This window comes from Podarcis erhardii, assembly GCF_964252035.2.
Source record: "Podarcis erhardii genome assembly, chromosome: 1".
NCBI lineage: Eukaryota > Metazoa > Chordata > Lepidosauria > Squamata > Lacertidae > Podarcis > Podarcis erhardii.
Genome location: NC_138497.1, coordinates 17,780,449 through 17,803,442, shown reverse-complemented (window position 1 = coordinate 17,803,442; position 22,994 = coordinate 17,780,449). Strand labels below are relative to the sequence as shown.

General features: G+C 43.0%; 1 protein-coding gene across 10 annotated transcripts in view; it reads left to right on the top strand.

The window, feature by feature from the left end:
* EVL (Enah/Vasp-like) overlaps positions 1-22,994 on the top strand; it is a 144,028-nt gene that overhangs the window by 7,839 nt on the left and 113,195 nt on the right. For 9 of the 10 annotated variants that reach the window (XM_081860446.1, XM_081860447.1, XM_081860445.1 and 6 more), the window contains exon 1: positions 10,033-10,295. The exons of the other annotated variant lie outside the window; for it this stretch is intronic. In XM_081860446.1, coding sequence (XP_081716572.1) covers positions 10,048-10,295 — 248 coding nt within the window. In that variant the 5' untranslated portion in view covers positions 10,033-10,047. Of the gene's footprint in view, positions 1-10,032; positions 10,296-22,994 lie in introns of those variants that run through there. 10 annotated transcript variants of the gene reach the window in all.

Genomic DNA, 22,994 nt, shown 5'->3' with positions numbered 1-22,994 from the left:
ATAATCTTAGAAGACTGTAGAATCTTAGAAAGGTGTGCTGGGGAGGGATAACTATGGCTAGCAAGACAGGAGCCTGCACTTCTGAATTTGTCATTACGCTACTTGTGGCATGTAAATTAATAATAATATGGATGAAATGTTTACAAGCTGGGTATAGGTTAATTCTTTTGTGGCTGCCTTCTGATGCATAGTTAGGCACACCTGATTTTTCTCTAGTTGGCAGAATTTAAGGAAGCATTACTGGGCTTAGAGTTAACAGCCCCTCGATGCCTGTTTAATCAGCCTTATTTGTATTACATTTTCAAACTGGCTGCCCTGCAGAACTCAGTGTTAAAATAATAGTCATCATCATCATCAACTATTATAAAAGCTACCATTGAGGGGCAGCATCAAGCTTTTTTAAAAAAAAACCCCACACCAAAAACCAATGGTTTTTACAGTGATAACACACAAGAGAGAAAGAGTACAAGCAAACAGCATAAGCAGATAAACAATTGCCTCCAAATTTAAAAGCATTGTGATAACAAGGTGGCTGTGTTTGGGTTGTGGAAAGCTGTTCACAGGAAGAAGATTATGCAGTTGATCCCAGAGACCTTGTAACTGACAGCAGGATCCTTCCCTTTGATCAGAACTGAGCTATAGAACTGAAAGCAGTAATGAAGTCAGCTAATGCTGTGGCATTAATACTAGAGATTAAAACACTGGCTTGGCTTTAGCACACAGGGATTTAATGAAAGCCAAGGGAATATTTCCCTTATGTTGCATTTAGACCTGCAGGAGAGCAGGTTTCAGCAGAGGACATCTTCTACAGCTGAGAGCTAGGAAAGGGAAACCTTTTTTAAAAAAATTGAGTGTCGTCTTGTCAGTTTTTAACCGGGCACTGAGAAACATTGAAGGACGCATTTATGTGCTGGGCAACAGTACTGCAGATGCAATTCAGAGCAAGTAAGTATAAACTTAAGGGGGGAAACCCACACTGGGGCGAAATGATGATAATAATAAAGCCCCAAACCACACAATACACTAATGGGCTTTAAATAGGCTTCAGTTTTCCAGGAAAGAGATATGGAAATCCCAGTGCAAAGTTCACTAAAAATATGAAATATGTACTGTGGCAGTGTAATCAGTCATTTCAATTTTAGGACTTCTTAAGAAACAGATTGGAAATCAGTAGAACACACATTTTAGAATTATTACGTTTCTACTTAGAAGTGTGTTCATTATGTTCAATTGCCCTTACACCCTAGTAAATGTGTTTTAGGATTGCAGCCTTTTCATATACAGTTGTACCTCGGAAGTCAAACCCCTTGTGAGTTGAACGTTTTGGCTCCCGAACCCCGCAAACACGGAAGTGAGTGTTCTGGTTTGCTAATATTCTTTGGAACCCGAATGTCCGACATGGGTTCCGCAGCTTCCGATTGGCTGCAGGAGCTTCCTGCAGCCAATCAGAAGTCACGCCTTGGTTTCTGAACATTTTGGAAGTCGAACGGACTTCCGGAATGGCTTGCGTTCGACTTCCGAGATACGACTGTATATGGCACTTTAGATCAGCCTTTCTCAACCTTGGGTCCCTGTATGTTGTTGGACTACAACTCCGATCATCCTTAGCTAGCAGGGCCAGTGGTCTGGGATGATGGGAGTTGTAGTCCGACAACATCTGCCCCCCCCCCCAAAGTCGAGAAATACTGCTTTAGAGAGTACCAAAAGGAAAATGAAAATAACAGTTTAAAACGGTATTATACCACTTTATAGTGCGGATGGGACCTAACTGAACAGGCCAAAGTCCACTCCCTGCTTTAAGGGATGATGTGGGCTCCCTATTACTGTAGTAATGATCAGAAATTTCCCCTCCCACCACTGATCTGATCAGTTAGAATCTAATGTTCCTTCTTTGAATAAAGGTTTGACGAGAATGGTAGGTTAGGCTTGAATTCCTTGTGGGATGATCAAAGGAACTGTGATCAAATTGGAACTCTATTCTACATATGTCACCTGCAGAACAGGGAATTTTTGATTACCGGTGCCCTAAATATCACATAATGCATTTGCTGAGAAGGCTTTTGCTGTTGCCTCTGAGCTTTAAGATGGAACATCTGTGGAAGGAAAAGCAACAGCAGAGCAATACAACAGATATACATTATGCGCTTGCTTGTGTCAGTGTGTACCTGGTGAGTTTTGTTGAATCAATAAGAATGCAGAACGAGCGCACCAAAGCCCGTAGGGACACGTTTTTAGTAAAGAAGCAATTCACTACAAATGAATGAGAACTGGAGTAGGGAAAATCGCTGGTAAATTGTGTTACCTTTGCTTAGAAAAATAAATGGCGGTGAACACATTTGCTCCAGCTGTCCCTATTATCTTTATTTCAAAAATTTTATATACTGCTTGATTGTAAAAAGCCTCAAAGCCGTTTACAAAAGGAATAGAACAATAAAATTATCAGTAAAAACAGTTAAAAACAACATTGGGGGGAATCAATATCACTGATAAATTAAAAACAAATCAAATTCCTGCATTTCAGGGGGTTAGGCTAGATGACCCCTTGGGGGTCCCTTCCAAATCTGCAGTTCTGTAATTTCATGATTCTGAAACACACACCAGCATTCTACCTACTGGGGCAGGCTTGTCTAAACAAAAAATGGTTTTGACATGCGTCAGAAAGGGTACAGTGAAAGTGCCTGCCTGGTGTCAGTAGACAGGGAGTTCCAAAATGTGAATGCCCGCCACGTTTGAAGACTGATTTCTTACAGATGCAGGATGAGAATTATGTGGCACTTGTAACAGTGCCCGTTCCTCAGATGAAAGCGGTTGAGTGGGTGCAGTGGCATAGCGTGGGTTTCCAGTGCCCGGGGCCTCCTGAAGGGGAGTGGGTGGGTTGGAGGGAAACGGAGTACGCATGCGCATTCAACTGCCTGATGGCTTCTGCATCACCCAGGAGATCACAGAGATAAGAAAAGAAGAGTTGTTCCCTTGTCTGGAGAGGTCACTTCCTGGTTCACATGGAGAAGCCGTTTTCAGCAGAGCCCAGCGATGGAAGTTATTGAGGCAGCACCGGGTGTTGAAATTTCGCACCCCTAACAATTTTGCAACCGCCCCATGGGCCCCCGCCCACGCTATGCCACTGAGTGGCTGTATAAGGAGTAAGGCAATTCTGCAGGTGAAATATACATACTTAGAGTCGAGTGTGGATTTCATGCTCTTTATTCAGCTCATAGTAGTGAGGAATGCCAGCTCCCCCAAAATGCCTGCTTTATATACATTATTTACACAATGGGCCCCACGTGATTGGCTAATTCTGGGATTCTCCTGTAGGCCAATCAGGTTGCGGATTCACTTCCACCTGGAGCTGGATTGGGTGGCTCCTGCGGACCAATCAGACTGCTGCATTCTGGATCCTATTGTTCTAGGACCAATCAGGCTGCTGCATTTTGGATCCTATTCAACTCAGTAAACTGGTCCCAAGGTAAACTGGTCCCCTGTGGCTGCTTATGAAGGCATTCTGGAAACTGCAGTTGATTCTGAAAATAGTAGCAAGGATGTTAAACAGTATTCACTGACAGATAACATGTCTCACTAGTACTGAAAGGACTTCGCTGGCTACCAGTTTGTTTCCAGTTATAGTCCAGTTTATTATTATTACTATTAATTTATTAATGGCCTTCTAAACCACCACCTCAAGGTGATTTACACATAAGATAATTAAACACAGTTAAAAACACAAAAACAACAGATACAATTTTTTTTAAGAAACCCTAACGGAAGTGGACACTCATTTATCCACCTGGGACAGTGTTTTCCAAACTTGGGTCTCCATCTGTTTTTGGACTACAACTCCCATCATCCCTAACTAGCAGGACCCAGTGATCAGAGATGATGGGAAATGTAGTCCAAAAACAGCTGGAGGCCCAAGTTTGGGAAACGCTGAACTGGGGAAAACGTGCTGGAGCAAAGATGTCTTCACTTGTTTCTGGAAAGTGCAGATAATGAGAGCCTCAACAGGAATGCTGTTCCATAGCACATGGGAAGCCACACTAAAAGCCCTGCTCTGAGCTGCTTCTGAGATCCTTGGAACTTGGCAAGCATAGGAGCCATCTCCTAGGGGGTGAGGGTTTCTTTGGACCCCCAATAAAATATTTGACGGGCATTGCCATTCAGATGGTGTGTGTGCACTGCATCATGTGACCTCTCAAGTGTTGGCACTAACCTGTGAAACCCCCAAAGTCTGGGACTGGCTTACCTGGAGGACCCACCCTGTTATTAAGATTTTGACCAGTGGCTTTGCTGAGGAATGATGTAAAACATGGGTAGGCAAACTAAGGCCCGGGGGCCGGATCCGGCCCAATCGCCTTCTAAATCCAGCCTCCAGGCGGTCCAGGAATCAGCGTGTTTTTACATGAGTAGAATGTGTCCTTTTATTTAAAATGCATCTCTGGGTTATTTGTGGGGCATAGGAATTTGTTAATTCCCCCCCCCAATATAGTATGGCCCCCCACAAGGTCTGAGGGACAGTGGACCGGCCCCCTGCTGAAAAAGTTTGCAGACTCCTGATGTAAAAGAAGACAGAATGATGGCAGCCTAGAAGAAGAAAGCTTTGTTTTAAAAGCATTTTTTTGTGGGTGGGTGTTTTTTTGTTTTTGTTTTTTGCTGCACAGTCCTGTCCACTTAAGAGGGCAATTCACTTGAACACACGAACACACACACACGTGTAAAGTTCTTCATTTCTCCTCATGGCGGGGGCACCATCTTCTCAGTTTTAAAAATACCAGTAGATTATATATTTCTAAACAGTTAGATTTCCCCCCCCCATGAGGCGATGACAGTTTGTAGGGCTTTAAAGGGATGAGTTGTTTAAAAAAATAAAAATAAATTCCCTATATGGAAAGCGGTTCCAGTCTTGGCTGCCTTCGCTGTGGAATATTTTGGCTTCCCAAGACAAAAAAAAAAGGGGGGGGTGAAAGCCTCTTCAGTGTTTGTAGAGATCTGATGTCTATAGTTTTCCTAGGATGTCTTTCTACTTATGGTCTGGCAACGGGATCTGAGGAGTCAAAAGCAGACACAGAGTTAAGCTGGAAACTCTGAGTGTCTCGCTTCTAACTTGAAAGTGTGTGTGTGTCGTATGAATTTCTGACGGAAATGTCACCTTAGAGACTCCTTCGCCTGAAAAGGCCACACGCATTCCAAGAGCAGCAAAAAAGTGGTTTTAGGGTTAACACTTGAAGTGCCTGTGCCGTTCTTAGCTGTAGGAGGCTGCCTTAGCCCTTCTAGTTTAGCATTTTAAAATCTTAATAGCTAGAATGTTCGAAAATGAGACTTTGTGTATTCCTTGGAACTCCATATTGTGCACCAGACTGTACGATTGCATGGTAGCTCTACAGAAATGTGGGCAATGATTTGGCAGTATCTCAGTTTCTCTCTCTCCACAACCGCCAGCCACCCCAGTGACTCACATGAATGAATAAAGCAAGGCTTACCCAGTTTCCATGTGGTTTTCTGGGTCTGCCGTTAAAGTACTGGATAATAAAGAACTGGACGGTGAATGTTTGTAACCTTCCAACATCCCCAAAGACGCACTCCTCCGCCATCTCCGCCGACACACGGATGCCAACCAACAACGAATGATTATATTGCATGTAATATTATTTATGTGCATCTTTTTTTTAATTGTTGGGGCACAGTTGTGGCAAAAGCAGGAGGGAGAAATATACAGGTTGTATTAAGCAGACCAAAATGCACATCCAGTTGACACGTTTAAAAACCTAGGCAACCCAAAATGGCGGTGGAGCCTGTTAGCTATCAGCTGGGCACAGTTGATGTTTATGTATTAAGTCATCTTATTTCAGTGTCAACGTGTTTAAAAACCAGCAGAACAAAATATAGACAACATGAAGAAGGGTGGGTGTGGGCAGAGACACATACATGATCTTACATTTTCTCGGTATGTCACATTAGCGGTTTGTTTGCGGTGTTGTTCAAGGAGGGTGTGGAGTGCAATGTGCATTTTCATTTTGTTTCATTTCTCCATTCCCTTTTATTACTAGAACCAGCATTTGCTGATCAAGAATTTAGGATCCTTCCTCTTATTATCAGTACAGTGGTACCTCAGGTGACATACGCTTCAGGTTACAGACTACACTAACCCAGAAATAGTGCTTCAGGTTAAGAACTTTGCTTCAGGATAAGAACAGAAATCGTGCTCTGGCGGCGCGGCGGCAGCAGGAGGCCCCATTAGCTAAAGTGGTGCTTCAGGTTAAGAACAGTTTCAGGTTAAGTACGGACCTCCGGAACGAATTAAGAACTTAACCTGAGGTACCACTGTATCATTTATTATTTAGTAATTTTGTATACTGCCCTTCGTCCGCAGACCTCGGGGCGGCTCACAATATAAAGCAGCCTTCTTAGCTGCTGCTACTGCTGTAGCGACCAATTTCTGCTTTGGATTAATGACCTGATATGGAGGACGGGGCGGGGATGGCGGGACTGTTGACTGTGGCCCAGATTTTATTTATTGTCACGGTGTGTAATAAGGTGAAACCTGAGAAACAGTGCAGCATACTAATTGATACCAATAAATTAATCAAACTAATCAAAACATCCAGCATACTAATTGATTTTGAAGGATCTTCAAGTTTAATTTTGAGACCTCAGGGGAAATTATCCCATTACTTTCCATTCATCGTTAATTACCATGCAGGAATATAAAAATGATAGGAGGACAATGAGGTTTTGGGGCTTCACAGGAACACGGGAAGCTGAGTCGGCATTGATCCATCTAGCTTAGTATTGCCTACACTGACTGGCAGCTGCTTTCTGGGGTTTCAGAGAAGGGTCTGTCCCAGTTCTACCTGGAGGTGCCAGGGATTAATCTTTTGCAAACTTTTTGTGTGTATAGCTATGGCTTACAAATAAAATTATGCATGTATATATGTAGACACAAAAGCTGCTAAAAATTACGTTAGGAAATCATTTTACTGATCTTTATTCATGTGGACGATATGGTGTTGCATAATATGCACATGCTAGGGAGCACTTTAATAATAATTAATGACTGTAAATGACACTATTAACCTTCTGTAGGTTGGAGACTATGCTTGCTTTGGATGCAAGGCTCCTTTTGGTCTCACTGCGGAGACGTGAGGTTGAAATTTAAAATTTAAATGTTCCTTAGAATTTTCATGCAGCCAGACTTTTCTTATACAGGAAAGGTCCTTTCTGCTCCTGCTATTCAAGAGACGGCGCAGATTAGTTGACAGGACCAAGACTGTTGCATTTATCTGTTTCGTGCTCGCAGATACAGTCTTCTACACGGGGTGTGGGAATAGGCACTATAGTTCTGTGGCAAGTAGAGCTGAAATTATTTTACTCCATTAGATCTGCCTCAGTGAATTTTGACAGCAAGTGCATTCTATGGGTGGATGTATATTTGGAAAATATTTGACACTGAACTTGCAGTAGGAGTCAACATATGACAAATTTCATCTGTGGCAATTAGTGTTTGACAATATGGTCTGTGAATGCAACAAGGCCAACCTCTAGTAGTGTCTCTTTTTTTGTAGATGTTTTCTTATTTTTAGAACTTGTAGCTTATTTTTAGAACTAAGAACTGGTACGCGAGATTGCTTTGTTCCTCCTCCCTCCCAGTCTATTTTCCTTTCGTGTCATGTCTTTTTAGATTATAATTCCAAGGGCAGAGGCTACCTTTTCTTTTAGTGATTTGTGACCTGATCTAGGAGCCTTTTCCAGCTGAGGGGTGGGATAAAAATTCTTAACCAACCAAACAGAACATCACCTGAATTTCTAGAGAACTAAGGGAATTTTTCACCTCCAAAGCATCAGCCTATGAACACATCTTGTAATTATTCGGGATTAGTCACTCCATATGAGCAGATTTGGGGAACGCCTAATTTTGTAAGCTTAGCTCTGGGGCATACCAGAAGGTTCTTGGTGCCAAGTCATTTGCTTCTCTTAGAACTGGCTTTCCAATTCCATTGGCTGAAGTAAAGTGCTAATTTTCTTTTATGCCTTTTGAGTTGGTCATACGCTCTGAGAAAACATATCTGAGCAGAAATAATGACTTCTGTGAAAAATGAAAAGGCTTAATGATGGACTTCCCTGTTCCTCGAAAGCCGGGATGGACAACCTGCCGCGTCCCAGGTCTGGTTGGGCTCCGACTCCCATCAGCCCCATCCAGCTTGGGCAATGTTCATGGATGATGGGAGTTGCAGTCCAACAACCCCTGGAGGGCTGCTGTTTAGCAAAATGCGCACAATTGTTATTCGATCTCAAGAGGACAGCCAATCTCAATATTTCTTTGTTTGGGAGCCTTTGCAGTTAAAAAAAGAACGATATTCGTACTGTAGTGTAGACATGCACTTGGAAGACTTTAAATGGACATTAGCAGAAGGTGTGGCAAGAATCCTGGGTTGTGATTTCTGTTGGGCCAAATTTTGTCCCTAACGTGCTTCAGAGTAAATAAGTGAGGTATTGTTTTCAACCAGCTGTTACTTATTTGTTTGGAAGTACAGTGGTACTTCGGGTTACATACGCTTCAGGTTACATACGCTTCAGGTTACATACGCTTCAGTTTACAGACTCCGCTAACCCAGAAATAGTACCTCGGGTTAAGAACTTTGCTTCAGGATGAGAACAGAATTTGTGCGGCAGCGGCGCAGCGGCAGCGGGAGGCCCCATTAGCTAAAGTGGTGCTTCAGGTTAAGAACAGTTTCAGGTTAAGAACGGACCTCCAGAACAAATTAAGTACTTAACCCGAGGTACCACTGTATCCTGGAAATGTTGCTCTCGGTGCTCCCTCCTCCCTGCCCCTCTCTTATCTTACAATACATTGCCCTTTCTAATTGTCCTGTCATTCAAAATGGCTTCTTTTTCCCCCCAGGCCCTCCTGCCACTTGCGCTAATGTCATTTTTTTTAATAGCAAGCCTTGCTCATGTTTCGGTGCAATTTCCCTTTTGTTCCCATGACCCCATGTTGTCTTCTGACCTAGAATGTTCCGCATTGCTCCTTGCTTGGCGGTTCAAGCATCGCTGCTAACACGCTTCAATTCCCGAGGCCTTCCCACCTCCCTCAGCCTTGCTCCTCTCAGCGTTATTTTCAAAACGTGGCTTCGTTGTTTTGACCTTTTTCTCAAGTCACGCCATCTCTTCTGCTTTGGCTGTATTCCACAATAATACCTTGACACGCTAAGAGCGAGAAGAAGCTCTAGCGACATTTGAAAATGGCGGTTTCTAGGCGGTGACGTGGAAGCAAAAGTGTGTTGTTGAGCAAGACTTCTATTTCTTCAAGTGTCTAGCTGCTTTAACAAGTGGGTTCAACTTCCCTGGTGTGAGGAAAACAGGAACCTGGCTGGTGATACCATTGGTCCTGAAGGTGATACCATTGGTCCATCTAGTTTAGTACTGTCTACACTGACTGGCAACAGCACTGCAGGTTTTTAGTCAGGGATATTTTCCAGCCTTCGCTGGAGATGCCAGGTGCTGAACCTGGGACCTTGTGAATGTGAAACATGTGCCTAAGCCCTGAGCTACGAGCCTTTCTCACAGATAACAGTTTGCAACATTTGCATAACCAACATGATCTGTCTGTCTCAGGAGACAATGGAGGAGTGCGCCTTTGGGCAAGAAGTCAAACTGTTGGTAGGTGTGACTGTTGAGCCCGATGGAGGAGAGACATGTTTTGTTGCAGCTGGGGGAAGTGAAGTGGTCCAGTTCTTCTGATGCTCTGTGTCCTATTGATTAAAATCAGCAGGAGTTAAAATACGCTCAGTGTGGACTGCAGCATGCCCTTAGTTTGCAGGGGGTGTAATGGGTGCAAACTGTTGAAACACCAGCACCACCTTCCACCCTGTCTTGCTTCTTGTTCTGTGAATAAATTCATTGTCCACATTTAGAATAAAATAAAAACCGTCCATAAAAATCAGATACGTTAACTGTCGTGCATGCCAGGTTCTCTACGGATGGCCCTGATTGGGCTTGAATAATAAAGATATCAGCCTGTATTCTTGGAGTAATGCTGCATTAATCAGACTTGCTGGAATGATCACATGGTATTTTATCGCCTTTCCCTGCGAGCTGCTGCTTGTCAGCAGCTGGTTGAGCTGTAGGCTGCAGGCCAGTATCTGCAGCCTCGTTTCTCCCAGAAGCTTCCCAGAACACAGCTCTCAGTTATGTCTGCAGCTTGACCAACTAAATGTTTCTCCTGCGCCTTACGGAGGGGATTTTGCAGACCTCAGAGGCCTGTGCAGCATTCTTTCCTGGGCCATGTATGCATTTGAAGAATTCAGGTAGGCTCTGCGTAACAGCACGACCGGCTCTTTTCTTTCTTTTTTTTGTTCTTGCAGGAATTTTGCTGTGTAATGTCAGGCTGCTTGTACGGCCACAAAAAGAAAAAAGGGCTTCTGAGTTGTAAAAGGGGGGCTTTTGCCTCCGTGTAAGAATCGTAGCCCTTCTCCAGTGCCTGGGAGGTGGGTGTGTCAAGGATGAGCTGCAGGTAAACAATAGCTAACTGCATGATGAAGTGCAGAGATGAGTAATAGCTTCTAATCTAATGCCTCGTTCGGATTTTTTTTTTAAATCGCTTTTGCAGCCTGAAACTGCCAAGTATAACCTAGAGTCATAAACATAAAAATATGCTCTTCTGCTGGGAAAAATGAAAAGTATTTTGTTGTTGTTGCTGTTTTTAGCTCATGGCAGATGCTTCTCTTCTGGTTTTTATTCATTTATTCTTAAAGGATAGTTAATTTTGTGTGGGCTGAAATATAGTTGCTTGGATAGAGCATGTATGGAATTAGGCTGGGGAGCTGTTGCTCAGTACATACGGTATGTCTGCTACTTGTGGTTTCGTAGCTGCAGTATTTCAGCAAAACCACTTGGTGAAAATAGAATGCTCTAGATATCAGTAGAGGTGTTGTATTTTTGGTGAGATTTTAATAGGTGCAGAAAGATAATATTTTTTATTAGTGGTATTAAATGCTGTGTTCTACATAATTCTTTTTTGAGAAATGGAAGGGGGTGAGGGCTTTGGTAAGTCTTTTCTAACTCTTTTCCTTTGCAGCCCTGCAGATTTTTTAAAAATGCATATGAAACACAGTGAATCCTAGGCTTGTTCTTACCTGCACAAACCATACAGGGATATGTTCATTTTTCTGACCTTCTTTGGCCTTTCACTTTGTGGTTGCAAATAAGAAGGAAGCTCACCCACTTTTTCTTCTTCTTTTTCTTTCAAAGCTAATTGGTGAAGATCATGGTGGGGGTGGGTATCATTAGCCGCTGCTCTTGTTGTGCAGATGCCTTCATTATAATGTTATTTCAATAGTCGCATACTGCAAAAAGCTAACTTGAACCTTATTTGCATGGGAGGTGGGATTTGATTAACTGAAGACATCATCCGGCTGAATGAGAGGAGGGGGTTTTCTCCTCGCAGGCACTGGTGTTAAAAGCACTGTTTTCCTGCTAAAACACATTTTAATGTCAGGCATGTCATTGTCACTGTCGTGTTCATGTTCATTTGGCTAAGGTGTCCCTGATAGCAAAAAGGATGATTAATAGCATTTTGTTCTTGATTGGTCTTGAAAAGTAAGCGGTCGTTTTCTGCACAGTGCAGGGTGGGTGTGGGGGGAAAATAAGAGAATTTGTGCTATTTTTGAAACATAGGATAATACTGTTTTGGGAGCAGGAGGAGGAGGAGGAGGATTTTGGCAGAAGCCAGTGCAGTGCTGTGTTATAACTGCAGTTTGTAGCATTGTTAAGAAAATGCTTGCAAACCTTGAAGAGGCCAATTACTGTCACCAAGTTAAGCTGCAAAATGTAGACGAGGCAGCAAGCCTCGTGTCCTTTTGTCTTAGTCATTCTGTGCAGATGGGAGAGCAAATGATGCAAAAGTGATTTTCTTAATGATTTTGTGATCAGGTTGTCACGCAGATACAAGGTTCGTTTTGATACGCCGACTTGCAAAGGGCATGGGGGCACACTGCTTTCCATTGACAGTTTCTGTTCATCTCAAAGGCATTTCACTCGAGGCGAGCTTGAATTTAGTAGCCTTGAAGTAACATGCATGTCATGCTTTTGGATTGTGGCTTTTGGGTTCCTTGCATTATCCTTTGTTAGGAAGGTTTCTTTTGGAAAACAGTGCCTACTTTTCCTAGTCACCGTGCTTGGTGTGTAGAGCTGTTGCTATGGCACTCCCTGAAAAAAAGCAGATTTGTTACTCAGGCGCGCTGTTGATTCTGTTAACATGGTGGAACTTCTTAAGCCACGCAGAATTCTTCACGCGGAATGGGAAGGTAACAGTTAATCTATCAAAGCAAGTGCAGATGGTTATGAAGGGAAATGTTTCTAGTCATTTCACATAAACAGCAGCCCACTATGAAAAGCACATGAAAAACACGGAACAGCAGCCAACTATAGATTTTAACAACCATTGATGAACTAGGGGACTTCCAAATTATTAGCCTTTTACACCTGAGCTCTAAAGCCAAAACTCCATTAACTGGATTCTAACTGTTGCACTTTGAGGGGCAGGTACAAAACAGACCACATAAACCTTCCAACTGGCCTAGTTTGTATTCCTGCCGCCTCAAGCAACAGGGTAGTATCCAGTGCCAAACCTACTCAGGGTAGACCCATTGAAATTAATAGACATGGAACAGTTTCTTTCCTTTAGTTTTGGTGGGTCTTCTAACCTACTCAGAGTAGATCCATTGAAATTAATAGGGGATGGAGCTACGGGTCCCCTGTGAGGGAAGGTAAGTAGATGGCATGATAGAAGGGAATAAAAATATGAATTGTGTGAAGAAAGTAGATAGACAAAAAGTTTGTATTCAGTTAACTTCTACTCAGAGAAGACCCACCAAAACTAAAGAAATAAACTGTCCACTAGATCTCTCCTGGACATCCAATGAAGAAGCTGAATGTTGGGAGATTCGGGACAGACAAAATAAAGTTACTTCTTCACACAGCGCAAAGTCAAGCTTATGTTGCTCCCCAAGGAGCAATGGCCACCAAATTAGATTTCTTTATAAGAGGATTGGAGAAATTCATGGAGGAGAAGGCTTTCAATGGCTACTAAGCCTGGTGCGCTCTTTCACTATTGGAGGTAGTATATTTCTGAACGCCAGTTGCTGAAAACAGCAGAAGGGAAGAGAGCAGTCGCACTCAGGTCCTGTTTGCAGGCTTCTCTTGGGCATCTGACTGAGAACAGCATGCTGGACTAGACAGGGCCTGATCCAGCAGGGCTCTTCTTCTTATGTTCCCTTCTCTGAAGTTCTTCCCATTTAGGGACGTTCTGACGTTTGCGACAGTTCTAAAGCATTCGCAAGGCAACAGAGCTGTCCCCTTTACGACTGTAACAATAGCGAGCTTGGGAATTTAAGGAGTTAAACTCGTTGGCGTTTGATGGTGCCAGCAAAGGAGAGATAGCAAAAAGTGTTTTAAAAATAAATGGTGTCTGGGGTTTTGCAGATGTTGGTGCTATTTTTGAACAGTGTTTGCTAGACAATATTGTCTCGGGCTCTGCCAGCCCACCATTGGCATTGCAGTTGGTGCAGTGCATAAAAAAACATTGTAGGGAATATTGAAAAACCGTGCCGTCTACAAGTTGGTAGAATGCAGTATAACGTTTTGAAACCTGTTCGAGCTGCAATCGGAATGTGGTTCATTCCCTCCTTACAAGTGTTACCTCTGGCACCTTCTATTATTGCAGTGTATTTTCCAATATTTCCAGCGCTTTCATTTTTCATTTTCATTATCATTATTACTATTGCAAATAAGGGCATGTCCCTGCTTGACAGCTTTTAGGCACACAAAATTAGCAGACCAATCATATATTTTCACCATTCGTCCTAAGGAAAACTTTTTTTGTGTAAGTGAAAGCAAGTGAAGCATTGCACAAGGAACAGAGTGAGTATTGCGCTGCATAGGAAACACTTGAGCTGTATGGTGTCAGCGCTTGATGCATCTAAGAAGGGGCCTTGCTCCTGCAGACTATGTGGATCGTTTGGCAAGATCAGGAGCTCATGCAGCATATATATGTGTGTGTGTGTGTATATTTGGCTTACATGACCTTATTCCTTTCTGGTAGGGTAGAGTATATCGAATTTTGTACCTTAGGAAAAGACAGTGCAGCCTCTTCCTTCCTGCCCAGTGGCAACCCAGTATATTGTAAACTACCCTGAGATCCTTGGATGAAGGGTGGTATAGAAATTCAATCAATCATCAATCAATCAATCAATCATATTGTTGTTGTTGGGCTGCATGCGGCTTCATGAGTTTCATAGGCAGGGACCGGCTGGATATTAGATTTCATAAGCTACCACATTTCATCTTGTTTTGTGAACATTTACTCTTTATTTTACTTTTGCCTTCAGTGGCTATGGAACTTGAATGCTCCAGCATAGATCCAACCTTTTTCAAAATGGTGAAAAAGAAGTTGGAGCACCCCATTCCCTCCTTTACATTTTTTGTAAACCTTTTTTTAAAAATATATATATATAAAGTCTTTTGCTAGTCCTTGGTAGTAGTTGCTGCCTCCTGATATGGAAAACCAGTATTAATGTGCCCATGTACACCTATTTGTAAAAAGTTGGGGTGAACAGCCAGACTCTCCCACGAAAGCCAGGCTATTCCCCATCTGCCAGTTATGTTGTGAACGGATATTACTGTGTTTATATTCAAATGAGACATAGTCAAATGCCACATTAAGGATAAATATGACTAGGAGGCTTTGTGTTTTCTGGAGTTGCAGGGAGGTTTTGAATGCAGAAAAATAGTCATGGAAACACATAGGAATGTTGCTTTAGCAAGTTCATAAAATATATTCAGAATCTTGGACTGGAGGACCTTTGAAATCCTACTTTCTGTACTGTGGAACCTTGGTTCTCGAACTTAATCTTTTTTTTAATAGATTTTTTATTAAGAATTTAAACAAAGCATATTATCTTAAAACATATCATCCTTTATTTTTTTCCCATTTCCCCCCTCCCCCTCCCTCCCATAAAACAACCCCCCCTCTCCCCCCCCGACTTCCCTCAGTTCCAATCACTGGTTTCTCTATAATTGCAATTCTCTGCATGTTACAAATTTGTATAGATCCTTAATTTGTTTGTTATCAATAAAAAGTTTGTGAGTGTTTATTCAAAACCTGCCAAGGAGTCCAATTCACTTTGTTGCGTCTTTAGGTACTTTGTAAAAGGTTCCCATTCATCTTTAAAGTCACAGTTATCCTTGGCCCGTAGTTTATGTGTCAATTTTGCCAATTCTGCATAGTCCATCAATTTCTCTTGCCATAATTCTTTAGTCAGAGTTTCCTCAGTCTTCCATCCTTGTTCTCGAACTTAATCTGTTCCGGGAGTCCGTTTGACTCCTGAAATTGTTCAAAAACCAAGGTGTGGCTTCCGATTGGCTGCAGGAGCTTCCTGTATTCAATCAGAAGCCGTGTAGGATGTTCAGCTTCCGAAAAACATTCACACACTGGAACATTTATTTCCGGGTTTGCAGTGTTCAGGAGCTGATTTGTTCGGGAGCCAAGCTGTTCGGGAACCAAGGTGCCACTGTATTGGGTACAGAGACTGATAGTTGTTGGTGAGGACAAAGTTTGAAAAAGTTACTGTGGAGCGCGCACAGCAGAACAATGAACTAGATTTCACACAACCTTTTGCACATGGGAGTAAACTGAGACTAAGCCATACATTAGAAGAACAAGGTAGAGACAAGGAGCACTTAAACAAGGTTGTGTACACATTACTATTTGCTATGGCTCCAGTGTACTCCTACCACTGGTATTTGAAGCTGAGTACACATGATATTAGTTGCAATCCATATGTATTCTGTAGTTTCTTGAGAAGCACTGCTATACTTTGATGTGTTTCCCCTCAAACCAGCTTCCATCTGATTTGGGAACATTCGAGACAGCTGTTGCGAATGCGCAGATGATAGCTTCATTGAATGAGGAAACAAAATCAGGTAATGCACATGGAATGAAGACATTCCTGCCCTTCTATCTGGTATGCACAACAGCATAAAAAAGCGACTTTAAGCACAACAGCAGGAAACATATGATAGCCAGTGAATTTTCAGAGTTCACGGCAGAAATTCAGAGCATATTGAATGAATATAATACAAGTCAACTTGAACAAAGGGAATGCATACAATACCAGTCACATCTAAAATCAAAGTTGTAATTAACTTTTTTCAGGTGACTATGCTTAGGAAGCAAATGTATTTTCGCACACAGCTTTTGGGGCATGCTAAAATTAGTAAGTTTTTAGTCCTTTTATTTCTAAGCAAAGCAAAGGAAGTGTATGTAGGCTTGCCACTAGTTCCTTGAAAAGGTGTATTATAAAACTAGAATCATGTAACCTCCTGCAGTGCCGGAATCTCAGCTAGATGGTATATGTCAGATGGCTATCCAACCTCTGCTTAAAAACCTCCAAGGAAGGAGAGTCCACCAATACATACCTACACACAACAACAACAACAACAACAACAACACCCTGCAAATACAACCTAAAACTAATGAAACAGCAGCATAAAACCATATAAAAACAGAAATTAAGGGAATTCAAACTCATAAAACAGGGTCTGATCTTATAGGTCAAGGATATCCTGGGCAAAAAGGTGTGTTTGCATACAACATCTACAGCATGTTAATAGTGCAATAGAGATGATGATGATGATGATGATGATGATGATGATGATGATGATATTTTATTTCATTTTATTTGCACCCAGCTCATCTGTACCCTGCCCCAGCCACTCTGGGGTCTTAATGTCACACTCTTTGATAAGGCTTGCTGCCAAGTAAGCATGCATAGGATTACAGCCTAGCAGAACTTTACTGAATTACCCCCTCCAAACAAGTATGTTAGTTTGGACTACTTTGGACTATGTTTCTAAAGAGAGAGACAAAAGAAAGAAAGAAAGAAAGGGCGTGAGAGATTTATTAAGCCATGTAGCATTAAGATGACATATTTTATTTTAGTTTTGTTTACCAAATGTAAGTCAAATAATCATGTTGCACAAGATCAGTTTGGGGGAGGGGAGAGAAATCCCAGGATCTTTTTTTTTGGGGGGGGGGAATTTATGCAATTCATAATTTTCCAGAAAACTCACCAATGGAAACAAATAAGGTGAGATGAACAAATTTTAGAGTCCAAATAGTCAACTGTCATTTGATGCCCTTCTGCAAAATGAGGTACAGTGGATGTCTGGGGGGGGGGGCTTTTGGGGGGCGGCTCTTCCTGGCAGTGAAGTATTTTCAGGCTGTGGACTACCTTGATTGACCTCACCTGGCCAGTGGTTCCTCCTAGACAGGAATGCTTCTTGCTTGGGCTGGGATCTTACCTGCTCATTCTTGCCTACAGATGGGGACAAGGTTTGACGTCCTTACTAGATTTGTGTTTGTGTTTCTCTCTCATACACACAGAATGCCATTTTTTTTGAGCAGCTCCTAGGTCAAATTTGCCACTCTGTTATCCTGAGCTTCAATTCTGCGCACGGTTACGTTTATATAAATAGCTGGTCAAAATGTGTGTGGCTGTGTGAACGATGTCCTTGACTTAGCTGCTAAATCGTGTATCTATAGGTGCCTTTGAAAAGCTCAGAGTTTGCTTTTTGCGAAACTCAGTACCTTATCTGTATGTAAACATTGAAGTCTGCGGGGTGTTTGAGGGTGTCTTCAGACTGTCTTTTGTTTGTGGGAGAGATCTGAGCACGTAGTGGATCTGTAGAATTGCTCAATTAAAGTGGATTAAAGCTCTTGGGTTGCGCTATCACAAAACATCCCCTTTTAAAAAAACACAGATTTTAATGCATTGAAAAGTGTGGAATGAGCAAGTGATTAATGGGAAGATGTGCAAACGCCTCATGAGCAAATCAAGACAAGTGCATGATGAGTGTTCATTGTTCTGTAAAGCTGCATGCGCCCTAGACATTTGAAGCACATTATTCCCCCCAAAGAATCCTGGGAACCCTAGGGGTGTGTTTTTTAGGTTGTTGGAAATTGTAGGTCTGTAAGGGATAAACTACAGGGACCAGGATACTTTGAATGTGCATCCCTGCAAATACATTGGGATGAATGTTCAGCAAAGACTAGACATAGTCTAACCACTGCAAAAGCATTGTGCAAGCAAATCGGAACAAATGCTGAATATACAGGTTGTCTGGAAGAGCCCGAAACAGCATGAAAGTTCCAAATGCTGCAGTGCTTGCAGGGGTCCCCTCCCCCTTGCCTACAATCTTGCTTTGCCCTTTTTCCCTCATCTCAGAGCACGTTAAGTTTGTAGTGACAAAGCAAGGCAGACTAAGAGTTCATCTGTCAGTGCACGCTTAACCTAGCATACAAAAGTCACAGCTGTTTTCAGAATTGGTTTTGTTTTTAAATCAGGAAGTGAATGGCTATTTAGGACTTCTAAGTTTTAAGACCCATTTGCTGTTTCCCTTTCTGTCTTTCTGAATACAGGCGATGATTATAGTGGCGATCAAAGTAATGTGCATGCATTTGAAACAAGGTAAAGCCCCTGCCAAGGAAGGCCATTTCCAGTCCCTGAGAACAATCTAGTTTAAGTGGAGTGACATGCACACTGGTGAGCTCAATGACCTTGTAACCAGGAATGGCTCAGGGCAACTGCATCTATGCATGCAAGCAAAGGCTTCGGAACTCTTGGGAGCACATACAAGCATGTACCAATTATGCCAAATGACAACAGCATCGCTGCTTGTGCTTTGGAAACAAAAGATGCAGCCACAGCGTTATCATGTTCCAGCCCAAGCAAGGCAGAACCTCTGAGTCTGGCCAAGGACACAGACATTTACAACCGCAGGAAATGGGGACAAAGGGCAGCCTTGTTTGGAAGAAATCCAACATCTAGCCTGAGCAACACAGGTACTGAATAGCAAAGAAGGGAGGAAAAAAACCTTTCTTAGATTGGGAAAGGATATCGGTTCAAGCGCTAATATGAGATTTCAAGGAACTAATTTGCAGTAATGCACTCATTGAATCAAATCTCAGCTGGCTTAAATCCAATAAAATTGATGGATTTTTAAGGCAGTTTCACTTCCTAAAGTGCCCCCCCTGACCTGCTGCTTCAAATTCATCCATTTATTGTGAGTGCAATCAAAATCTTTGGTCAAATACTTGGCCTGTTCCCAGAGCAGTGACCACACATTTATTTATTTAGTATCATCGTTCATTTGTTGTGCTTCTAGACCTGGCCTGTCTTTTTCAGCAGACCATTAGTCTTTCCAGCTACTGGGACATGGCCTGATCTGAGGCAGGTTGCAACAGCGGCACTCCCACTATAAAAATATTTAGTAAAGAGAAAGAAAGAAAGAAAAAAGAAATGGGGTCCCCAAATGCATATTTGGGTTAAACGTGTGAAAAAACTACTGTTCTAGACCATCCTTCATCTTGTAGGATCCCAGGACCCTGTAAGGATGAAAAGACTCAAAACAAACATAAATGCATAATAATAATAACAATAATAACCACAACAGCTTTCTTATTTATACCCTCATCTCCAGTCACTTTTATTTATACCCCCATCTCCAGTCACTTTGGGGAAGATTAACTAACCACCCTAAAACCACACACACACACACATATATATCCAAAACTCACTGCTAGATGTGGCTGCATTCACAAAACAAGTTACGGATGCTTGCAGCCCTGCTTAGACAATACAAAAGAACCTTGTCCGAATTGTCTGGTTGGAGTCTAGAATGATGGGGAAACAATGTGACCGTCATTATGATTACATCATCCATGTGCAGAGGTCAGTAGGTCCCTGCCCTGAGGAGCTTACAAGCCTAAAACCCATGAAGCTTCCTTGCTTTTCCATCTGGGGAGACCCTGGTGCTGCTGAGTCTGCAAACTGCCATCTGAAAGAAGCAAAGCTAAGACCGTTGTAAAAATAGCAAAGATTCAAAAGTCTGATCCTGCTTTAAACTCGAATAAACGAACAGGTATATGTTAAATCTCTTCGTCTGAGAGGTTATTCCCAGGAGAATATTGTAGTCAGCACCAGAGCCATTTGCTTGACAACAGTTGTTCAGGGTACTCTAATGTGAGGAGCAGAACGCCAAGCAGTGGTAATAGGCCATTCAGAAAGCCTTCCCAATTGTGTGGATGAGCCTTTGGCGAAGCGTGGCTTGTTCTTGCTTACTGGAGAGTTCATAATGTGATAAATCACAGCAGATGGGATTACTAGAATGTTTAACTACTGAAAGGCCACAGTGAGGGATAAATGTCTTTATTGTGACAGATGAGGCGTTTTGCCTTCATAAAAGCAAGCGAAATATGGACTGTTGTTTGGCGATTCCAACATCTGTGAGACAGCGTGGAGATTGCACATTGCACCATCTGTGTGACTGCACAAAGTGGTCGGCATTAGGCTGAGAGCTATAAGTGTGTGTATAGATATGCATCTACATATGCTCTGGAAAATTGTCTGTCTGTCTGCCTGTCTTCTGTGCATTTCTTGCCTGAATTGGGTGTCTCTGTGTGCAGAAACCTTTGACTTACATGGCTGGATTGTATACAAATGTTAGAGTCGTATCCAGCGCTCTGTACACTTTTTCCTCTGGCTGTGCTCACTTTCGGCTTAGGCCTTGCCCATCAGTGCTGTGTCGCCCCTGGAAGGTTGCCTATGATGGAATCTGATGCTCTTCCTGAAAAAAGATTTGCAGCCCCCGGTGTACAGTGTTTAAAAAAGGTAAAGGTCCCCCAACTGTTAGGTCCAGTCGCAGATGACTCTGGGCTTGCATGCTCATCTCGCTCTATAGGCCGAGGGAGCCAGCGTTTGTCCGCAGACAGCTTCTGGGTCAAGTGGCCAGCATGACTAAGCCACTTCTGGTGAACCAGAGCAGTGCATGGAAACGCCGTTTACCTAAATAGCGGTACCTATTTATCTACTTGCACTTTGACGTGCTTTCGAACTGCTAGGTGAGCAGAAGCTGGGACCGAACAATGGGAGCTCACCCCATCGCGGGGATTCAAACTGCTGGCCTTCCAATCGGCAAGCCCTAGGCTCTGTGGTTTAGACTACAGTGTTTAGCTGGCTGTGACTGCAGATAGTGCTTTATTTTATACTTTTTGTTATGTCTGCTGCAGTGGCATAGCGTGGGGGTGCAGGGGGGGCCGGCCGCACCGGCCGCAACATCTGGGGGGGGGGGCGCTCGCCGCCTCCGGAGTCGCCGAAGAGCCTCGGGCACAGGCTGTAGCAGAGCCCCATGTCTTTCGGAACTGACGAGCTGTGCGCGCGTCCGGGCTGAAGGCGTCCGGCAGGCAGCGGCTCTCAGCGCTCGTCGCGGTCCCCGCGCGTCAGGGCCGTGGAGGGCGTGCCAGGCAGCCCCTCCTCACAGCTCCGCCGCTGCTGCTGCAGCGGCGGGACCATGTTGCATTTTCCTCGCCTCTCTGTCCTCCTCCTCCTCCGGGCAAGCGGACCCACCGCCGCCGCCGTGGCTACCTTACCGTAAATACCCCAGCCCAGGCAGCAGCAAGAAGAAGTGGGCAGCGGCGGCAGGTTAGGGGCGCAAATTACTTGCCTTGCCCCGGGTTAGGGGGCGCAAATTACTTGCCTTGCCCCGGGTGCTGACAACCCACGCTACGCCGCTGGTCTGCTGTATGCGCTGCTTTTTGCTCTCTCTTTTTTGGAATTATCTGACTTCTAGATGGTTCTTTGCATTGGGTTTATATGCGAGCCACCTTGGACATTTGCCTGAGGGGAAAAGACAGAATATCGTTTTTTTTAAAAAAAAATGAAATAATTGAAGGCAATATGCAACCTTTACCTGTGCATTAAATGATTTGGCCTCAAGGCACACATCTACATAGTCTGCTAGTTGGTAATAATGTGAAGCGTTGTGAGGAATACCTGCTTAGAGCCTTGGACTTTTAAATGGATCCGAAAGGAGAATGGCAAAAAGTTCTTCTATTCATCATACAGAAGTCGGGGACATGGCAGGAATGAAGAACTAGGCCTCGCTTGTCAGTAGTTATGTGGCTGCCATCATCCTGTGTGTGTGCCTTTATTTTTATTTTATTTATTAAATGTGTATACAGCCCTTCACCCCTACATCTCAGGGTGATTCACAAAAACAAAAATACAATACAAAAAACACAAAATCCATAATAAAAATAAGAACAAAAATGAAGCAGTACCCCTACCTTCCCACAACACATTTAAAAGGGTATATAGGATGTTAATCAATCAAAGGCCTGGTTAAAGAGGAATGTTTTTGCCTGGTATATAATGGAGGCATCAGCCGGACCTCCTTGAGGACAGCATTCTACAAATGGGTCGTTCCATATCAAGTGATCCAATTTTTTTACCTCACACCATCCAGTTTTCTTAATATAGGATATAAATATATTAGTATTTAAAGTTCAGGCTAGCTTTATATTCCAGAATTTGCCAGGCATGATTGCCAGGCCATTCTTGGCCATTGTGTCTCCTTGCCTCTCGAGTCTATCTTTGCTGCCTGTTTAAAATTTGAATGCCCTTCCTCCCCTAGGTTTAGTGTCTCTGCGAATTTCAAACAAGTCCATTGCAAGGATACATTTTGAATTTGGATATTAAGGTGAATTGACACACATGCACACAGAGCTATCTTTACCTATATCTCCTGGGGATGACTGTGGATTCGAAGAACATCATTCACGACAGTTTTGCACACAGATGGATTGCAGAGATTTTGCTTGGTTAAGATTCCATCATGGCAAATGATTTTAGATGTTTTAATTGTGTGTTTGTCACCTTGGGAGGTCAGGTGGGATACAAATTTAATAAATAATAATCAAATGCTTTAAAAGAGGATTGTACAAATTTGGGGAGAATAAGGCTATCGGTGACTGCTGGCCGTGAGGGCTATGCTCTGCCTCCATAGTCAGAGACAATATGTGCTTCTGAATACCAGTTGTCTGAAACCACAGGAGAGAAGGGTACTCTTCTGAGCAGGTCCTGCTTGCAGATTTCCCACAGACCTCTGGA